This window comes from Nyctereutes procyonoides, unplaced genomic scaffold (genome assembly GCF_905146905.1).
Source record: "Nyctereutes procyonoides isolate TBG_1078 unplaced genomic scaffold, NYPRO_anot_genome, whole genome shotgun sequence".
NCBI classification, from domain to species: domain Eukaryota; kingdom Metazoa; phylum Chordata; class Mammalia; order Carnivora; family Canidae; genus Nyctereutes; species Nyctereutes procyonoides.
Window position 1 is genome coordinate 2510106 of NW_026575082.1, and position 20975 is coordinate 2531080.

General features: G+C 55.9%; 1 protein-coding gene across 5 annotated transcripts in view; it reads left to right on the plus strand.

The window, feature by feature from the left end:
- The window catches only part of LOC129514547 (myelin basic protein), a 116717-nt gene that overhangs the window by 88917 nt on the left and 6825 nt on the right, over positions 1 to 20975 (plus strand). For 2 of the 5 annotated variants that reach the window (XM_055333209.1, XM_055333210.1), the window contains exons 5-8: positions 1203 to 1280; positions 15063 to 15170; positions 17572 to 17607; positions 17989 to 18021. In XM_055333209.1, the coding sequence (XP_055189184.1) occupies positions 1203 to 1280; positions 15063 to 15170; positions 17572 to 17607; positions 17989 to 18021 (255 nt within the window). The remainder of the gene's footprint in view (positions 1 to 1202; positions 1281 to 15062; positions 15171 to 17571; positions 17608 to 17988; positions 18022 to 20975) is intronic. The other 3 variants (XM_055333212.1, XM_055333213.1, XM_055333214.1) reach the window with 3 other exon arrangements.

A 20975-nucleotide genomic window follows, 5' to 3' on the forward strand; every position in this document is an offset into this window, starting at 1 on the left:
CTGTAGGTACCTCCCCCCATCTCTATCTCTCTCAGTCTCTGTCTCCCTCCCTTTCTCTCTCTCTCTCTACCCCCCATGCACCCCCTGCCCTGCTGCACACAATCAGACAACAGAAACTTCCTGCAGGCCCCTCATGCTGGCCCCAGAGTGAAGCTCTCTCAGCCACACCACTCAGGGTGATACCTGGGTGATACCAGGTACTACCTTACAGTGAACGATTCGGGAAGATGCCACACTAGGAGCAAACACTACAGGGGCATGTAGTAGGCTCAGCGGTTGAGTGTCTGCCTTCGGCTCAGGCTGTGACCCTGGGGTTCTGGGATTGAGTCCTGCATCAGGCTCCCCGCAGGGAGCCTGCTTCTCCCTCTGCCTGTGTTTCTGCATTTCTCTGTGTCTCTTTCATGAATGAATAAATAAAATCTTTTTAAAATATTTTTTAAAAAATTAAGAAGGAGCAGACATCACTTAGGAAGCTGTACAGCAGAACTTAGGGTCACGGTGAACGCACGCTCACCTGTAGGGGTATTAAGTTGATATTAGTGTTGAAATCCCTGAATCTCACCAAGAGCAGGAGCAGTGTGAGACCGTGTAACCCCGAGGGGCTGCCTGGCGTGACCTTGGCCACGGGTGGCTCCTAGAGCCGATTCCTGGTGTACTGTCAGTGGCTGGGAAGGCCCGAGGGACACAGCACCGTGAGCCCCGCAGAATGGACAGGGCTCCTCCTGGGGATCCCTACAGAGGCTCCCACAGCTGCACTGAGAAAAGGGAGTCTCCTCAAGGGGAATGTCCAGCTCATCCTGCTGGGGGCCTCCAGCAGGTGTCATCGTCCTGGAAGGTGCTGCTTCCACTTGCTCCTCCCAAAACCCCACAGGTCCTGTGTCAGCTACAACCTTAAGAGAATCTGGCCGCATCTCTGGGTCCAGGGCTCCAGAAGGTTTCTCTAGATCTCTCTCCTCGTTCCTGTCTTCTTCCATCCTCCCCCGCAGCGCTGGGGGCCCCGTGCCCTCTCGTCCTTCCTCTGTCCCTTCCGTGGTCGCCGTCCACCACCCTCACGCCCTCACCCTCTGACCTCCGTCCCCGCTCCCCCTCCTTGCCGCGTGGGGCCTCACCAAGCCCGCTCAGGAGGGGACGTTTCTGGAGGACTTGGGGGCTCTGCTGGTGGTGCCGCACAGACTCAATGGCCACTCTGTGTCCCCTGGCAGGTGCCCTGGCTCAAGCAGAGAAGGAGCCCTGTGCCCTCTCATGCCCGCAGCCAGCCCGGGCTGTGCAACATGTACCAGGTAAGATGTGCGCCAACCCCGCCAGGCCCCTCCCGTCCTCGGCCAGCAGGGGCCACCCCCGGGCACGCTCCTGCCAGCTGGCAGCAGCAGGTGTTACGTGCATGGGGAAGGCACATTTGCCAACTCGAGCAGGGCTGCTCCTGAGGGGAGACAGGCAAGGGACAAGGTATGAAGACGGGAAGCTCTTGTTCAAGAGCCTGTGAGTGCTCAGGTAGGACCCTGCACAGATGACCCGCATGGGGCCGGCTGTGGGGTCAGGCAGTGGACCAGCCCACAGGGCCAGCAGGACCTTGTTGGTTCCAGAGGCACTGGAGCATGGAGTTGGCGGCAGCCGTGGCGTTGACCTGCCCTTGAAGGCCGTGCCTGACATACACTGGCCACTGCTCGTTGAATTAAATTGTCACATGACGTGTGTCTATGGGAAATGTAGCAGCAGGTGCTGTCCCCCGCCCCGCTCCCCGGGCTTGGCGGAACCTGCATGGGGACAGAAGATGAGCCATCACCTGCCCTCATGTCCTGCGGCTCAGAGCACAAAGGTCCCACAGGGTGTCTGGATGGTGGGCAGGGGGAGTCCGGAAAGGTGTCACCTCCCCAGAGGAGGTACCGAGTCAGCCGGGAGCCATGCCGCTCCCTACACACAGTGACAGCCACAGGCGTAGGCTTCCAGGTGACCGCGGGCGCAGGATGCAGGCACCTGAGAGTTTAACCTGGGAAGATGCAGAAGGTCCACCAGCCGTGCCTGAAGATGACGGGCAGCCTGGGAAATGTGCTGTCCCGACACGCTGTGGAGAGTCCCCTCCTGAGGTGTCAGCCCGACTGGCTGTGTCCCCGCTCCCGGGGACACTCACTCTCTGAAGGCCTCTCTCAGCAGCTCGTTGATCACCGCCAACCCCCCACCCAGGAGGCCTGTGCTCCCCGACACTCAGGGAGGCCCTCAGAGCGCCTGGGCCACAGCAGTGTGTGGTACATGTGATGAGACAGCAACGGGCCCCACGCCTGGGTTTGGAGCTCCGAAATGGGGCAGGTTTGCCCCCTGCACCCTGGAACCACTGTACGCTGCGGCCCCAGTATCTCTTCCACCGGCCGAGACAGTTGCCATCAGAAGCGGGTCCCCCTCGGCGAAGAGGCAGAGACTTTGCCAGAGCTCCTGAGACACAGAGTAGAGGAAGGCAGGGCTGTGCTATTCGGGTCACTTAAGAAACTGTCAACAGAATGTTGATTATTTTCTTTTACAAAACCACTTGGCAGGGAAAAAGCAACACCTGTCGCCCCCACCTCTTCACCCCAGACAGACGTTTGCACGTGCGTTAAAATAACCCGGCCTAAGAGACACAGATACTCCACAGGGCACCATCTTTGTGTGGCCACCAGTGGACACACTGCAAGGTGCAGTGGACATGCTTCGGGTGCCTGGTAATAGGTTCTTGGCATTTCTGATGTGTTCATTTATGGTTACCCTATAAATACTTGGAACCGCCTCCCCTCCTCTGTGGTTCGGGAACTCCAAAAGTATCAACGAGTGATGCCGAGCACTTCTGTACCCTGACCTTCCCAAACACTCCTCCTCCTCCTCTCTGTCGGCCTCTGTCTGCAGATCCAGCGGGGAGCTGGGGACCCCCGGCCACCGTGACATCAGGGTAACCCATCAAAGGATGGACGGCTTCCGGTGCTGTCCAAGGTGTTCACGAACCGACTCCCCGGCACGAAGTCTTTGATTCCAGGAGGTTCCATATAGGTCCTAGAATGGCCAGAGTGCGACTTCTCCAGGGACGGAATGGGATGACTGCAGGTGGGGAGAGGGGACCCAAAGACAGGTGGCATCGTGTTTGGGAACCCAAGCACACGTTGGAGAGGCAAGAGTTCCAAGGGAGAAACAGGGAGCAAAGCGATGCAAGGCAGTCCCCTAGGAAAAAGTCAGATCTCCGTTCTTGCCTGTCCTGCTCCACACAGCCGGCCATGTCACCCAGCATGGGGTCCCCAACCAGACATCATGGCCTGAAGCATGGGTCCACCCCTCTGCATGTGGTTTCCACGGGAGCCCTGGGGCAGGTGGGGAGCAGCGAGGCTGCAGCGTCCACCCTTGACTGCTCTCTGGCTCCTGTGCCCTTGGAGGCTGGAGGCCCTATGGCTGGAGACGGCCCTGGGCAGCCACCTTGCACAGCAGAGTTTAAGGAGCTGAAGACACTTTGTACTGTGGAGAGGTGACGGGAGGAACCAGGAACACGGGCTGTGGCTCTGCATGGACCGTGGACTCCCGTCCTCACCTGAGTGCTCTGCCTGCAGGGCCCGTGCTACTGCAGAGGAGTAGAGAGGCACACACGCTGCCCCTGCCCCAGCACCCTCGGCTGCGCAGTCCTCAGCAACTGGAAGGACAGCCAGTGGCCCTTGGAGCCGTGGGCCCCCCTCCACCTCCACCGGCTCCCCCACCACCAGGCCATTGCATTTCTGCTCTCAGACCTCAGCTTCTCAGCCATAATATAAACATGTGGGATGAACGACTGCAAGTATTTCTTTGAAGACAGTGGTGCGGAGGTGTTCAGGGGACATCTGTAAGTGCACACCGAGCTTGCCACCATCGCGGCGACCGTGTCCTGCGCACTAGGCTTCTTAGAGCTTGTTCTGCAGGAGCAACAAAATTGCTCCCACGGGGAGGCCTCCAGAGACCACCCTCACGCTCCGCCTTGTCCCATCAGATTTCCTCATCACTGCCCAGCTCTGGCTCTGCCTGGACGTGAGTGAGTCTGGCGGCTGCACACCTGGTGGGCGCCCTAGGTCTGGCCGTGGAGACCCAGAGCGCACCGAGCTCCCCGGGGAGTGTGCCAGCGGGATGGGAGGCCGCTGCTGCGCTGGGCCCAGCCTCTCCCGGAGCAGGGCCGGTGGCCTGTTCTGCCCCCTGACAGCCACTTCCCACCACTGCTGAAGCAGGGGCCCACCGCCCACCTGCTGGAAAACCTGGCAACATGCCTTTTCCTCCCGGAGAGAATCTTCCAGACCCTGCCCCCCCACCCCTGAAACTGCTTGTCCACGTTCTGTGCAGAGACGACAGATTCCAAGCCGGGAAGGAACACTGGGGTCATGTTTCGGGTTAAGGCTCTGCTCTGCTGTGATGTTAGCTTGACAATTATGCCAAGGGAGCCTTCTGTATGCATCACACAACTGGGGCCTTTGAAAATCAGTACCCGGATGGACGGAGAAAGATCAGAGCGGTGCAGCCTGCGTCCAGCCCTGCTTCCCACCGTTCTGGGAAGACAGCAAGGCAGCGTCGGCAAGCTGCAGGGCACGAGCCCCACTCCAGCCCTGCTGTGGGTGCAGCTGCCTCGACTCTGGGGGGCGAACTTCCCCATGGGGAGGACCCGCGAGCTCGGCCTGTTTCCAAGGGAAAGGGCGGGGACGCTGGGGGCTCTGGGGGTGCTCAGGTGGCGGTAGCCACGCCCCTGCTCCCGCGTGGGGATGCCTCTGCAGAAGGGCCAGGTCGGAGCTGGGCACCACGTCCCCATGAAGGAGATGAGAAAGCTACCAGCCGGAAAGCACAGCACCATCCCGACGGTGTTTGCGCCCACCTGAGAGCCACTTCCAGCTCTGGCAGGTGCCCGGCACCCCTCCACACCCCTCCGCCCGCCGCGCCCACTTCGCAGGATGACAGAGCTGGACATGGGGCACCAGCTGCGACACTGGGCTCGCTGTGTCCTTCTGTACCCGCGGTGACAGCCTCGGGCTCGCATTTCCTTTGTCATCGTCCAGACCTCTGACTGCGACTCCATCGTGGCCACTGAGGGGGGCAGAGCCATCCCTTAGGGGATGGAGGTGGTCAGGTTCCCGATTTCCCAGAAGAAGCCGGGATGCACTGCTCTCCCTCTGCCCCCAGACAGCAGCTGTTGTCTCCACCCCAGCTTCATGGTTGGCTGACAGTGAGCAAAGCCCTGGACCTTGGAGCCGGTCCCTGTGATCACAAGACCAGGGCACGGTCCCTGCTGAGCTGGACGTCAGCAACAAGAGCACAATCGCAATCCACCCACATGTTGCACCCCACAACCCGCCATGCCCGCAGGCTGCACCCACAAGCCACCATGCCCACAGGCCACACCCCACAAACCACCAAGCCTGCAGGCTGCGTCCTGCTGGCTGTCTCACCCTCCAGGACCCCAGAAGAAATCTACTATCAGGACAGGCACCGGCTAACCTAAAATTGCCCTCTACATCAAAGGTCTGCCTGCAGATTCCTCCAGAAATAGACAACTGCTGTTACTCTGCACAGCTTTCTGTAAAGAAGCTCTAATCAGACTTGCCTGAGTCAACATTTCAGGAACAAATATATTGTTCAACTTGCAAAGAACAAAAGCACACGACCAACTGCACGTGTCATCTAGACAGAGAAGAATTCTCTACCGTCAGTGAGAGTGAGACAGTCTTGACTTTGCCCCCCCCCCCCAAAAAAAAAAACCCCATACTAACCAACCCTCTCCGTCCGGAGGCACATTGGAAGTCAGAGCAAGGCCGGTGCGATGGCTTCCCCCGAAAACCGCAGGCGGCAGAAGTGGGAGTGTGGCCCCGAGGCAGCGGGAGAGCCTGGCCTGCCACCTTGGCTTCCAGGAGCGCTGGGGTCCAGGGTGCGGGGGGAGCCCCGGCCCGGCTCTCTCCTCGACACACCCGCACCCGCTCCACAAGGGCCCGCTCAGCTCAGACCCCTCACGGTCAGGCGGCTCACTTTACCCCAGACGCGTGGGCCTTGGTGCACGTGCCGCGTTGGGTCACACGTCAGGGGCATCTCCTTCGGCACCTGGTGGGGGCAGGGTTACGGCAGGAGGTCGGTGCGGCCAGCAGGGTGTAAGGAAGTGTCTTGGGGGAAAGAAGGAAGCCTTTCGAGCCCCGGACTCTGTCAGGAGGAGGAACCGTCGAAACAAGATCGCTCCTGGACACGAGGGGTTTCTATAAGCCGCAGAAGACGTGAGGTGACACTGAGGAGGCGGAACAGTGTCTGGGTTTCATCGTGCGCTGCGTTCCTGGTCCGTCGATACAAAGAGCACAAGAACCATACACGAGAACGTATTTGGGCCAATTACCACTTTGATGGGAGAAAAACATTTCAGTGACCCCCAGTCTTGCTCGGGTTTTTTCAAACAGACACAGAGGTCACGTGCATGGCTCCTGGACCGGAGTCTCTCTAGAGAGGATGCCACAAAATCAAAGATTTCTCTGGGTCAAGAAAAGGCAAATGCAAATCCCTTGATGCCATCAAGGCCTCTGGTGAAACCCTCCGAGCACACAGCAAGTGTCCCCATCACCGCTCTGTGGCCACGTGCAATCTCCGGTGGAGATAAGCCTGCCTGGTGCAGGAGTAAGGACCCAAGATGTGTGTGCCAGGTGCATGGCTGGGGGGCTGGACGGGGTCCGTCACACAAACAGAATGGAATGACGCCGACCGTGTGGTCTGCGTGTCCACAAGGAGCCCCAGCTGCTCCGTGCTCAGCGGCAGTGTACGGGCCCCTAGTTCTCATGACCTACGACTGCATCCTGCAGAATGCTAACTGCTCTCGCGTTTGCTGTCCCAACTATCTGTGTTCGCCCGAGTGGGAGGGACTGATTTTCTAGAGGAGAGCGGCAGCCACACGTACCCAACCCTCCAGGCGTTAACATACACCTGGAGCTGACTCCATCCACAGACATTCGTTTCTCCTTATACACGGGAACATTTTTGTTTCTTGCTCGTCACACATGTACAAGTCAATGGAAGGTAAGTCTACAAATGAAAAGTAAAATAAAATAAGCCCTGCTCTTTAAAAATAAACAAACAAAAAAACCATTCTTCCTTCTTAGCTTTCTCTTCTGTCGTATGGCTTGCCCATGATTTCTCCATCTACTGCCCCATGTTAGGTTTGGAACATAAGCCCGTGTCCCACACGGAGCCCACACGAATGTGGCGTGGTGCAGTGGCCCACTGCATTGGGCCCCAGATTGAAAGTCAGGACACCCGGCCTGCACACCCTTGTATCCCCTCTCGAGGAATGGTTGTCGCACCTGTTAAAGGGAGTGGTTGCTTCAGAGTGTGCAGAGCAACATTTCTTGTTCTCCAAATGGTGAGGCCGAGCCTAAGAATCATACACCCTGTATTTTAAAAGCAAATAGAATCACTTTCTTCATTCCCTTTTTCAATGGAATCTTCTGGGTGCACAGGGAGACGTTTCTAGAACTTGGATGACTTGGCTAAATAGGACCGCACTGGTCAGGAAACCATCACTGTGGTTCGCACCAGCCGTCCCGTGTGTGGACCCGTCGGAGGGCAACAGGTGACACCTGGCGTGTCTCTGCTCGGAAGGGGTGTCAGGGGCCACAGCACAGAGAGAGGCTGGCTGCCTGTAGCCTCAGGATCCTGTTCACGGGAGCAGAGGTCTGTGGAGGACCAGCGACCAGGCTGCTGGGCCAGGGCGGGAGCGCACCGGAGAGCGCTGCAGTAGTAAAGCCGGGTGTGAGGAGCACCCACCTTGGGGACCTCCATGGCGAGCCTCGCTTTCAAGCCTGAGGAAGGGCAGGGGTTCTCCTGTAGCCCCTCCACCCGAGCTCCTGTCTTCGTCCATCGTGTGGAAACTCGGGGGGCAGGCGGGGGCAGGCCAGTTTCCCCCGAGCTAGCGCACCGTGGAGGGAAGGTCGGGGAGCACAATGTGCCTTAAGTTCATACACCTGATGGGAAGGAAGCCGGGGCAGTTTGCTGGGCCTTGAAAAAACCGTTCCAACGCTGTAACACACCCCGGGGGCATCACTCCGTTGTGAGGACTCAGCCTCGGAGGCAGCAGCCCAGATGCACAGGAGTGTGAAGTTTGGGTTTAAAGCACCAGAAAGTATTGGTCCTAAGGCGGGCTTCTGGGCTCCTGGGAGACTGCTCTAAGCTGTGGGTCTACACTCGGCCAGGCTTCGAGCAGCCTTCCTTAGTGCCTGCATATGAAGTGACTCATCCCTGCCCTCTCGGCACCTCCTCGCCATCCACTCAGGAGAGAAAAGTGGCAAACGAAGGCTGGGCTGTGGGAGGGAGGGGGCCCAGGTCTCGCTGGGCTGTGTCTCGTGCAACACGGAGCACACTCCTGCATCTCGGGGCCTAGCCCCCGGAGTGGTGAGCACACAGAGGATGGGGATGCATCCAGGAGCCAGGGAGTCACTAGGATTTCATTCACTGACATTCCAACGGTTGATTCTGGATAAGGTAAGAAAGTAAGAGCTAGAGATTTTTTCCCCCAACCACAAAACCCCAGGCACAGTGAATATTAATTTTTTTCCAGATACGGCATTTTCTTCCGAGAGGGAATGACCCCGTCAATTTGTCTCTGATCAAATCCAAATGCAAACGTGCTGCCAAATGCTCATTTTCATGAAACAGCCATCAGGCTCGAAGGAATGAGTCTTTACCCAAAGTGATGACCATTGATCTGCAGGCGTGGCGGGTGAAAACTAGTCTGCTAGTGCTTGCAGGTTTAAGAACTCCCAGCTCTCTGGTAAATTGGAAAACTGTTAAAAATCCCCTTCTGAGGTGTGAATGGGGGCCGGGAGGTGGCCTGGAAGGCGGTGCACGGGCTCCCCCTGCCGGGGTCGGACATTATCTCAAGTGGAGGGAAAATAATCCCTATTTTTCAAAAGCAACACCATGACATAGGTCATTGGAAAAAGCAGTTTACCCTAAAACTTAATGAAATGGTTGCCCTTTGTGCCATGGCTTCCCACCTATGGTGGTTAAGTCTTCTCAGCATGATGGTACCTGCCATCCAGGAGTTGTTGTTTTATTAATCACAATGCAAAAAAAAAAAAAAGTGCCAATAGTGCCACATAACGTCGTGCAAACTGAGATCACATCTGCACGTTTCTCCGCGTGTCTGCGAGAGCCAGGCCTGAACGCTGTCTCGCCAAACTGAGAAAGAAGGGTTGTCCTTATGCAGTAGAATTTCTTCTACAACCTTTCTTTCCAATTTTGACTTTTTCATATACTTTTTCTTGTTAGTCCAAAAGCTTTCATTAAGAAGTCAGTAGATTATTTTTTTCAAATCTCGCTTGTCCAAAACGTTCAGCTGCACGTGTTTTGGAGATGCTGTGTCAAGACGGCCTGGCTGCAGGTGTAGATGAGGGGTGGGGGGGACGCGGTGGGGTTCCGGGGCCTCTGCCTCCCCGGCCCTGACTGCTCTCAGCCCTGCCCGCAACTGCCACCTTACCCCTCGTCCCAGTTCGTCCCAGTTGGTCCCAGCCACCCCAAAGAGGCCCCGGTGCCTCTCCACCTCCCACAGAGGAAAGAGCTGCTGGGAATGGGGTGGACTCGGGCAAGGACACACCAGTCTTGAGAAACAACAGTAAAATGTTATAACCATTTTGCCTCTTTTTTTTTAATTCAACCTTAGTGGACACAGAAGTGCATCATCAGAGAATAACTGTTTATCTTAAAAACTGAGCTTTGGGGCACCGGCAGGTGTTCAGTGGGTTGAGTGTCCAACTCGATCTCTGCTCAGGCCTTGATCTCAGGGTTGTGGGATCAAGCCCTGCGTCGTGCCCCTTACTGGGCATGGAGACTACAGACAGAACAAAATACAACTAAAACTAAGTGCCAAGAATCCTTCCTTTGTTAGGAAACCCCAGCTCAGAGGGCTGCCTGGCAGGGGATGCCATCTACCCCAGGTGCTTGTGCAACAGAGGTTGAGGACCAGGAGGGCCTCGGGACAGAAATGAGATGCAGAGGGCTGCAGCAGGGGATGCCCCTCGGCCCCCGCCTGGCCCCCGGTCTATAGGCCGATGGGTCACCCTCGGGCCCTGGGCCCTGACCCCCTTCCCTCCTGCCAGCGTCCTCCCCATCTCTCCTGTCCCAGCACACGGGTCCCCTTACTCTCACTGGGGTATGAGAACAAGGTAAGGACCCACGTCCCATAAAGTGTAAAATATAACAAATAACCAAAACCCCAGTATCTTTAAAGGGGTTCCTCAGGCCTGCCGGGGGCTGCTGCTGCTGCCGGGGCAGGCCCAGAGACTCCCCTGGAAGAGGGCCGGAGCAGGGCTTCAGCTTTTCCTCGCAGCCACCCCACACTCCTCGCCACCCAACAGCGTCCCTTCGAGCTGTTGAGGGAGAGTGGGGGTCCAGGTGTCTCTTCTGCCTGGTGTCAGAGGCCATGGAAATGTGGCCAGGCCTGCGCAGGCCAGGGATGCAGTGCAGGAGCCGAAAGGTGGGAGCAACCCCAAGTGTCCCTCAGGGGGTGAACGGATACACAGAAGGTGGTGGAAGGTGGTGTGTCCATGCTCCAGAACCTCATCCAGCCTTACAAATCTGGGAAGGAAATCTTGGCATCTGCTACAACACGGATGAGCCGTGAGGGCCTGAAGCCGAAGGAAAGGAGCCGGACACAGCAGGACAAGTCCTGAACCGCTTGCTCCTATGGAGTGCCTGGAGCAGTCCCACCCGGGAGACAGCAAGTCGATGGTGGGCGCCAGGGCCCGGGGCGAGGGAACGAGGGGAGAGAGTTGAGGGAATGCAGAGAACCTTCTGGAGGTGGTCGGTGTCACGGTAGTACAACAGTGTGGATTTACTTAATGCCACCGAACCACACACTTAAAACCAGTTAGGGCAGTGAATCTCACGTATATTTTACCACAACTGAAAAAAAAATGTGAAGAGTGGCTCAGAGCTCACCGCCATGCCACCGCCACCACACAAGGGCATCTTCGCCACGACAAGCGAGGTGCGCTCCTGCAAAAGCTCCTTAAGTGATCCACAAATAAATAGGTTAAAGACGCGGTCTAGAGTCTGAGAAATGCCCTGAGACGTAAACCTCACTGGAGAGTTATTCTCACCCCTTGGCTGCTCCTCGGTGGCCTTGTGGGGCTGGTCTGCAGTTGAACATTGTCCCAGGGCCTCTCCATCTGCGCTGCCCCCAGGTGAGCGGACAGATGCCCCAGCAGCCCGCACCACGTCCCCCGATCACACCAGCCCCGGTGTGAGGCCCGGGCCTCCCTGCTCCCCACGGGGTGCTCTCTAGTCGAGGCCACGGTACAAAGCAGGTTTCTTGATGCCTTTGTCCACTTAGTACTTGCTGACCTGCACTGAGTCCCAGCGCCAGGAGCTCTGGGGGTCGTCGCATGGAGGTTATTCCTCTTTCCAGAAACATACTGAAATTAGCCAAAGAGGGAAGATGGTTCTGGGGGAAGGACAGTCTGATGCCGCATGAGGTGTTCCAGCCTCGAGGGGCCACACTGTTAGGAAAGTGGACACATTTGGAAGGTGAAGATGTTCCAAGCAAGGGCAACTGCACGAGCCAGCGCCCAGAGAGGGATGGGAGAGCCAGATTGTCGACGGATGGCTGGACTCACAGACACAGGCCTCCCGCCGGGAGGTCCGGGTGATGACACCATGTCTCCATGGACACTCAGCTTCGTAAAGGCAGAGCCCACTAGAGGCCGTGGGCCACTTGAGATACCAGCCTCCAGGGAGCCGGACTGGTTCTCGGTGTGCAGTGGCCTGAATTGTAACACATGTGGCCTTTGTTGTAGCTGCCACCACAGGAGGATGCTTCACCCCAGAGCCATACCCCTACCACGTCCCCGTTGCAAGCCCACCACAGGCTCCCCTTGCCCATCCCCACGCCCTGGCGACCGCCGCTCTGCTCGCCCTCACTATGCTTTAATCATCAGGAAAACGTCCCATGAGTGAGATCACACGGTAGGAAATTTCAGTGCAGCATCCTTTGGAGATGCCTCTGCATCGTTGTCTGTGTCAAAAGTTTGTTCTGTCCTATTGCTGAGCCATATTCCGCTGTACGGGCACATGGTTTCTTTTATCCCTTCTCCCACGGTGAATGTTTGGGTTGTTGGCCAATTTCGTGATTAGGAATTGGGCTCCTGATAAACCTTCACAGACAGGTGTTTTTTTTTCCTTTTCTTTTCTTTTCCTTTTAAAGGGAATATTTATAAAGAATAAATATTTTATTTATTTATTCATGAGAGACACAGAGAGAGAGAGACAGAGAGAGAAGCAGGCTCCGTCCAACGAGCCCAATGCGAGACTCGATCCCGGGATCCCAGGATCACACCCTGGGCCAAAGGCAGTGCTAAACCACTGAGCCACCCAGGGATCCCCAGATAGAAGTTTTCATTTAAGATTTAAATTACTTTTTCCTTCAAAAAATTGGTGACCAATATATTCATTACAAAAAAAAAAAGGACTTTCAAAAATATCTTTTTTCTTTTACGATTCAAAGCAGGAAGTAGGATCCCAGGGTCCTATGGGAAGTAGACAGCTAACAAAGAAACCACTGAAGTGTTTTGCAGAGTGTACCATGTTGCATTCCCACCTGCGACGCAAGAGAGTTCCTGGTGGTGCACATCCTCACCAATACTTAGTATTGTCGGTATTTTTAGTTTTATCCATTGTAATGTGTGTGTAGTGGTATCTTCCTGGGGCTTTGTGTTGCATTTTCCTACTGGCTAATGATGCTGGGCATCTTTTCATGTGCATGTTGGCCCCCGGCCTGACCTGTTTCATGCAGCATCGATTCCGTGTTTGGTCCATTATTTTTAACTGGGTTTTTAAAAAATATTTTATTTACTATTTATTTGAGAGATAGAGCACACAATCAGGGAGACAGAGAGGGAGAAGCAGGCTCTTGGCTGAACAGGGACTCGGGGTCAGATCCTAGAGACCCCAGGACAACCTGGGGATCATGACCCGAGCTGAAGGCAGGACACTTAACTGACCGACCACCCAGCTGCCCCATAACTGGGTTGTTTTTTTATTAACTATTGAGTTTTGAGAGCTTTTCACACATTCTGTGAATGCACTGGATTTCGAGCTTATTTCATCATTTCAGACGATTAGCATGACATCTCATAAATAACCACCTGGTAGACGTATCAGACACTTAGGAGGTATTTGTCTTAAAGTAAGTAATTTAAATCATTTCCTGGCTCATCTATTTTGCTTCTTAGTCCTTAATCCTTATGCTCACTCCTTCACTGGAGGAAAGCATACAAGGCTGGTGCGCTGATTGAAGGGGATTGGCCAGTGAAGCCCAACAGTTGGAAATTCAGTGAAAGACAAGAATGTGGAGGAAGAAGCAGATTATGCAGGTCCCTGCAGCATCGGCAGTGAGTGAGTGACAAGGAGGCTCAGGGGTTCCCCAGTAACGGAACCCCTGGCTCCCTCCCACCACCCACCTGTCCAGGCAGCAGCACTTGAAGGGTGAGCTGGGCACAGAAAGTCCCACGGAAGCAGGAGTCGAGTTGCACCGAGGCTGGCAGGGTACAGGTGACCTCATCCCCAACACAGGGAGGGGCCACACCACTCAGGGCAAACATGTGGCAAGTAGTATAGACCTGAGTGGGCAGTGGGTTCTCTGTGGGCTGCCCGCTGGAGCAATGGTGTCCATTTGGTGAAACAGAAGCAGCGGTAGTTGGTGGTTGGTGGCTGGTGGCCAGTGGCCGGTGGTCAGTGGCCAGAGGGAAGGAGGAAGAGGTCACCCACGTTTGCACATGTGTCTGGACTCAGAGAAGAAGCTCACCCAGCTTTGGTTTTAATGTCGGTCGCAGAGAGGGGAACGTATACACTGATGTGTGTCAAAGACAGAAGGTTCGTTCATCAAAGCAACAGTGATGGCTGGGTCTCGGGCCTGGGGGTTTGAGGCAGGACCGTGGGCATTTGGGGACAGCCATAAATGCCACCCACCTGTGGGAGCCGGGTGCAAGGCACCTGTCACTCCAACCACAGCCCAGCCGAGGCTGGAGCTATCTCAGGTGATGTGAGGCCCACCGAAGGCGCTCACCTCTGCGGAAGCACCCTTCAGACTTCTTGGTGGCCAAGTGTCTCCTGAAGAAGGGCTTCCTCTGGCACAACACGCACAGAGCTGCTAGTAGACAGGAACCAGGGAGGGCCATCAGCGCAGGTGACTGATCCGCTCTAACAGAAAGGGCCCTCTGACCTTCGGGAACCTTGACTCTCATTCCTGCCCGCTTGTGTCACTGGGCGAGCAGGAGGAAAGCCCCAGGGTCAGCTCCGCAAGCTCTCACCAGGCCCTGGTGCCTTTGCTTGGAAGGCTCTTCGGAGTGGACCCCATCTCCATGGAGGCTGCTCGGGGTGCCTGTCCCCAGTGGTCGGACTCCTGTGTGGGTGACAGTTGGCCCACGGGGGTGGGGGCCATGGAGGCCGCTGCTCTGTGAACCTCACTCTTGCCCACCACGTTCCATGTCATCTCCACAGCTGGGAGGCGCCGGGCCCCAACCACCCCCCGTCCTTCCGCAATGCTCACGATGTGGGAGTGGTCATCCCAACTGGGCAGACACCACTGCCACTGTGACCTGGGATGCTGATTTTGAGACACAGAGGCTAGCTCACGTGTTGAACCCTCCAAAGCTCATGGCAGGTTTTTTTGGATTTTTTTTTTTTTTTGCTGTTATGTTTTACATGTAATTCCTAAGTATTTTCCTTCATTTACAGCAGAAGCTCAGGAAAATAACAGCTTTCTCTCACTGCTTACTGACCCTGTGCCCGGCTTAGGTGGGCTCACCCTTGAATTCCCTTCTCTCCCCCTGTGCTGTTGCTTACGGGACTTGGAAGCAGCCCGATGCTGGCTCCGGGGTGGAGATGCTTCCTATGCATCACAGCTTCACCCCCAGATGTGCTGTCCCAGGAATGTCCTGTGTCATGTCCGCCATGTCCCAGCATAAATCCTGATCCAAAAGAATCCAGGTCCCCAGGACAGAAGACAGGCAGCTTCCCCAGGGAGGCCAGAGCAGAGGATAGGAGGCCTAAGGTCATCGCGCCCTCTCTTCCAGGATGGACATCACGCAGCGAGAACTGCCCACTATGGCTCCCTGCCCCAGAAGTCCCAGCATGGCCGGCCCCAAGACGAAAACCCCGTAGTGCATTTCTTCAAGAACATTGTAAGTGCTCCCATCCCCCTGTGAGCACCGGGCAGCAGGGAGAATCAAGACTGCAGGGGTCAGGGGCTCCCTGGCCACTGCCTCATCCACTGGGGAGCTAAGTCTATTCCTATGACCCTGTCTCTATCCACAGGGGGGCCTGAGTCTATCCCCAGATGACCCTGAGCTCTAATCCATGGGGACCTGTGTCTATCCCCAGATGACCCTGAGCTCTAATCCATGGGGACCTGAGTCTATCCTCAGATGACCCTGAGCTCTAATCCATGGGGACCTGAGTCTATCCTCAGATGACCCTGAGCTCTAACCATGAGGGACCTGAGTCTATCCCCAGGTGATCCTGAACTCTAATCTATGGGGACCTGAGTCTATCCCCAGATGATCCTGAACACTAACCATGAGGGACCTGAGTCTATCCCCAGATGACCCTGAGCTCTAATCCATGGGGACCTGAGTCTATCCTCAGATGACCCTGAGCTCTAACCATGAGGGACCTGAGTCTATCCCCAGGTGATCCTGAACTCTAATCTATGGGGACCTGAGTCTATCCCCAGATGATCCTGAACACTAACCATGAGGGACCTGAGTCTATCCCCGGGTGATCCTGAACTCTAATCCATGGGGACCTGAGTCTATCCCCAGATGATCCTGAACACTAACCATGAGGGACCTGAGTCTATCCCCGGGTGATCCTGAACTCTAATCCATGGGGAGCTAAGTCTATCCCCAGATGACCCTGAGTCTAATCCATGGGGACCTGAGTCTATCCCCAGATGATCCTGACTCTAACCCATGAAGGACCTGAGTCTAAGGATTGTCAAAGACAGAAGATTCTTCACCGAAGCAACAGTGATGGCTGGGTCTCAGGCCTGGGGGTTTGAGGCAGGACTGTGGGCATTTGGGGACAGCCATAAATGCCACCCATCTGTGGGAGCTGGGTGCAAGGCGCCTGTCACTCCAACCACAGCCCAGCCGAGGCTGGAGGTACCTCAGGTGACATGAGGCCCACCGAAGGCCCTCATCTCTGCAGAAGTACCCTTCAGACTTCTTGGTGGCCAAGTGTCTCCTGAAGAAGGGGACACTTCTTGTTCCTCTGGCACAACACGCACAGAACTGCTGTTAGACAGGAGTCAGGGAGGGACCTGAGTCTATCCTCAGATGATCCTGAGCACTAACCATGAGGGACCTGAATCTATCCCCAGATGACCCTGAGCTCTAATCCACAGGGACCTGTGTCTATCCCAGATGATCTGACTCTAACCCATGAGGGACCTGAGTCTATCCCAGATGATCCTGACTCTAGGCAATCGGGAGCTGAGTCTATCCCCAGATGACCCTGACTCTAAACCATGAGTGACCTAAGTCTGTCCCCAGATGACCCTGAGCTCTAATCAGTGAGGACCTGAGTCTATCCCCAACGATGCGTCCCTCCTGCTCAGGGTGAGGTTGGTCATGGGAGCTCAACTCTAGCACCTGGTCACAAGGTCCACACTGCATCTGCCACTTGCTGAATTTTATGTTCTAGCAAAGAACTCACTCCTTTGAGACTAAAGTACTATGAGATGCTTAGTTTAAAAATGCAGGCTTTGCAAAACTATGGATACAAAAACATCAAAGAGATAAAAAGTTTAGTGGTTGTCAGAGTTTAGGGGCAGAGGAGATGAAAGGCAGAGCACAGAGGGATTTTCGGGCAGGGAAGGACTCTGCGATACTGAGCTGGTGGACACATGTCATTGCACATGTGTCCAAACCCACAGAACGCACAACGTGAGAGGGAACCTTACCGTGCATGATGAGCTTCACCTAATACACCCATGTCAGTTTGGGTTCATGGTCTGTAACAGAGAAGCCAGGCTGATGCCAGGCTGTAGTAAGTAGGGAACAGTGTGCAGGACGAGAGCATGCATAGGGACTCCCTCATTTTCATGCATTTTTTCTAGAAACCTAAAACTGCTCTAAAAAGTAAGGATTTAAAGCAAAAGCAGGACCACAAGCTTCCAATCATAAGCTTTTTGTGCAGCAGGCATTTCAGACAGTATATTGCATGCTGATAAATGAGTTTTAGGAGCCACAGACTTGAGAGTGTCAGGGGGCACTTTACCTCCAACCCCTAGTGAGGGCCATGGCCCCCATCCATGTACAGGGTGTGCCCAGAACCCCCGGGAGGAAGCAGTTCCTCCTTATGGGGCCTGCTGATGTGTCCCTTCTCTGAAATGCTTTCTGAGTGTTCTGGAAACTCTGCCTGGTATTGGATCATCAGGGCCTATATTCTCACTGAACGAGGACAGGAATGGGGAGGCTGGGTGGAGAGGGGTGATCCTTGGGCCCTCGGGTTCCCAGTAGATGGAGCAGGGAGGTGAGGGCACGACTCCATGAGCTCACCTGTCTCTGTGTGTCTTTGTAGGTGACACCACGCACACCTCCTCCATCGCAAGGAAAGGTAAGACCTCTGAACGTTGTTACTGATGGTCCTTCCATTTGTAGCACTTCCCTGAAATCCCTAAATATACCAAAAGAAGGGCTGGCCTCACAGCAACCTGACCTGGTCCCAAAATGTTTGCTACGTGGACCCCAAGTAGAACAGGCTAAGAAACGCACCCAAGCAGACAGCGCTGCTGGCTCCCGGCTGGCTCTCCTCTGGACCCTGGCCCCAAATCCTCCCCGAGCCGCCCCCGTGGCCACCGCCAGCCCTGGGACATACCCAACGTGAACACCCTTCACCATCTCAGCACGATCCTGATCACTGTTTCTTGTTTATTAAAAGGCTTTTTTCCTCCTGCCTTGATCACAATGTCACTGTTTCTCTCTCTTTCTCACACAGGGGCGAGGACTGTCCCTCAGCAGATTTAGCTGGGTAGGTGACACTCCCGTGTCTACGCGGCTCCCTCTCCCTTCTGCTCTTCACAGCTGCCCAGCTTCCATGCTCTGCCCCATTGGACCACCTGATGGTCCCGTTTCATCCCCGTCAAGCCTGCTTGCCCACGCCATCAGAGGCCGCCTTCCTGTCTTGGGAGGACCCAGGGGCCACTACTCCTGACCCTGCAGCAGGGCACAGGCGCCTGCCTCCATGCCCAGGAAGGGGCCGCTCCATGCTCGAGAATATTCCTGACTTCCTTCTACACAAGAGCTGGAGGGAAGTCCCCATGGCGCAGTCAGCGGGAGGCCCTGTGGCCAGTGGACCCACCAAATAACCTGCCCTGCCCCAGGTTGACACTTGGTTGAGGAAACACAATGCCACCAGCATGTGGGAAGGATGTTGCCCTCAGTCATATGATCCAAGGAGGCTCCAAGCTCTGGGGTTTGACGATGGTGTAGTGAGAACCACAGCTTAGATATCGGGCCATCCAGGAAAGCCTCTTGAGGAATTTCAGGCTTTTGAAAACTGAGGGCGAGGGGTCCATCCAGGTTTTAAATGGCCAGCTTGTCCACTTTCTAGACACCAGTGACATTTGGTGTCTGAACCAGTCTAAAGGCCTATGGGTGAATGTTAACCAAACCCATCGGCTTCAGTTAGATGCTAGATGTGGTTCCTACTTCTCTAAAGCTGTCACTACAGAGTAAAATGGAAGAGCAACCAGTGGCATATAGGAACCCCGTGTGCCCTACGAGCACCTGACCCTGTGCAGAGCATGCACATACCTGGTGCTCAATTAACGAGCGCCGTGTAAATGGATGGCAAGGGTTCAAAAGAAAGAGGAAGGAAGAAGGGGAGAGCAGTAGGGGGAGGGGCGGGAGGAGGGCAAGACCCACAGAGAAGAGCAGGGTGTTCCATGAAGCCCTTGGACGGCCCTGGTGCCTTCTTACAGGGAGTTTGCTGGAACACTCGATGCAAATGCATTTGAGCCTCTTCTGAAGCCCATGAATTTGCAAGAAAGTGCCAAGCATGTAGGAAACACGTGGGCGAGGCCTCACAGCCAGTTAATTCCTGACTTTCTGTGCCAGCAGGAGACAGATGACATGCAGGACGACCTCTCGTGCTGGCAACCCGGGTCTGCCTCTCTAGGCGTGCACTCTGGGGCACGAAGCAGCGTCGGCGGGGGGACGCGGGCCGGGCGCCACCACCTCCTCCCCTCGAGCAGGGACGGCCCGCCCCGGCCGGCAGCTAACCGGAAAGACCTCAGCTTCCCTCTGCGTCTCCGTTTTGGGGCCAACTAATCTTTATTCTTTTTCTCTTTTTTTCCAAAGCAGCATCCTTCTCTGCATCTCGTTTGTTTGTCTGTTTTCTCAAACTACAGGACTTTCTTCCTTGGAGCTTCTTAAAGTCCCCCTGCCCACCCCCCCGCCCCGTCTTTTTCTAAACCATGTTGAACATTTATTTCTTGGCAAGTTCTAGGTTGTCCAAAGATAGGAGTGACCAAGAACTTGGAAGGAGGAAAAGTCAAGCAGATGATTTAATCTGAAAAACCTATCCTTGAATCTTGTTCTCAGAAGCTCCTGTTGTTGGAGGAGAGCAGTAGAGACGGGAGGATTTCGCGCGGTGTGCGAGCTGTCGTTTGTCCACATCACGTGTCTGCCTTCAGCACTGCACACGTTGGCCGTGGCCCGTCCCCCTCCCGCCCCTGTGTGCTGTCTGGAGCGAGCACATCTGCGGAACCAGGGCAGCAGGGCTCCAGGGCAGCCCGGCCCCCACCTGCCAGCCCCCCCACCCCCGATGCTGTGTCTCCAGCACCTTCAGATAGGGCATGGACTGCCCGGCATCCCCAATCCCCACAGCCCAAAACAAACGTGTGGGCTTGTGTGGGCTTGAAATCACCGTAGGCTGAGGCCGGGGATTGGGGCTCCCCCCGAGGACGCGATTATTCAGTTGACTAGGTCTTTAGGAGCAGACCACAGAGAGCTCCCCACGCCCTGCTGACAGGATCCGAAATCCCAGACCCTGCGCACTGAAGACGGCTCGCGGGGCAGAGGGACCTCACCCGAGGCCCCTACGGCCTGCTTGGCCCCCCCGCGGCGGAGCCCCCTGTCCTGCAAACGCTACCTTCTCTGCGTCTGCATGGCCTGATCCCCCAACACCTCCCCCCATCCACAGGGGATGCTCCCGTTTGCAAGTAAAGCCTATTGGAAGATAGACTGGTCCTAGGGCGTGGGTGTCCCGCATTCCCACAATCACCTGCCATCGCTCTGTGACACGCAGGAGATTTCCTCCTCCCACAAGTGTGAGGGCTCGGCCTCTCCCGTAACAACAGCAGGCACAGGTCTGAAGCATCCAGGAGCTTGCGGTCCCCTCCCCAACCACCCCGGAAGGAGGGACCATTTTATCCCCGTTTTATAGAAGAGGAACCTGAGGCTCAGTGTCTTGGACACCTGCCCGAGGTCCCACAGCCAGGGACCTGAGAGCCGGGACTCCATGTAGGCTGCTGGGTGCCTGGGGCTGTTCCCTGGTGTGTGGCAGCAGGGACATGGCTTGCTGGCTGCCCCGATCCTGGGCCCCCAGGAGGGTCCCACGGCAGCTCTCAGGGCACCCACGCTGTGGCCAGGGGAGCTGGCCATGGACATCCCAGGGAAGCCTCCTCCAGGCCAGAGAATTTGAACCTTGTCTTTCTCCTTTGGAAACATACAGACCTCAAAATTGTGCAAAGTGCAAAGCTTGCACCCTGTAGACCTGCAGCAGAGGGGGGATGAGAGGCATGTGCGTGAAGAAACAGGCAGGGATCCCCACACAGGCGCCTGGCCCCCCACAGCCACCCACCCGGGGAAGCTCTCCCCGGGCCCAGAGCCGCCCCTGCGCCCTGGTCCTGCACCCCTGTGGGCACACGGCGTTCAGCAGCTCTTGCTCGACGCACCGCACTTCTCTTGGAGCCACCTGGC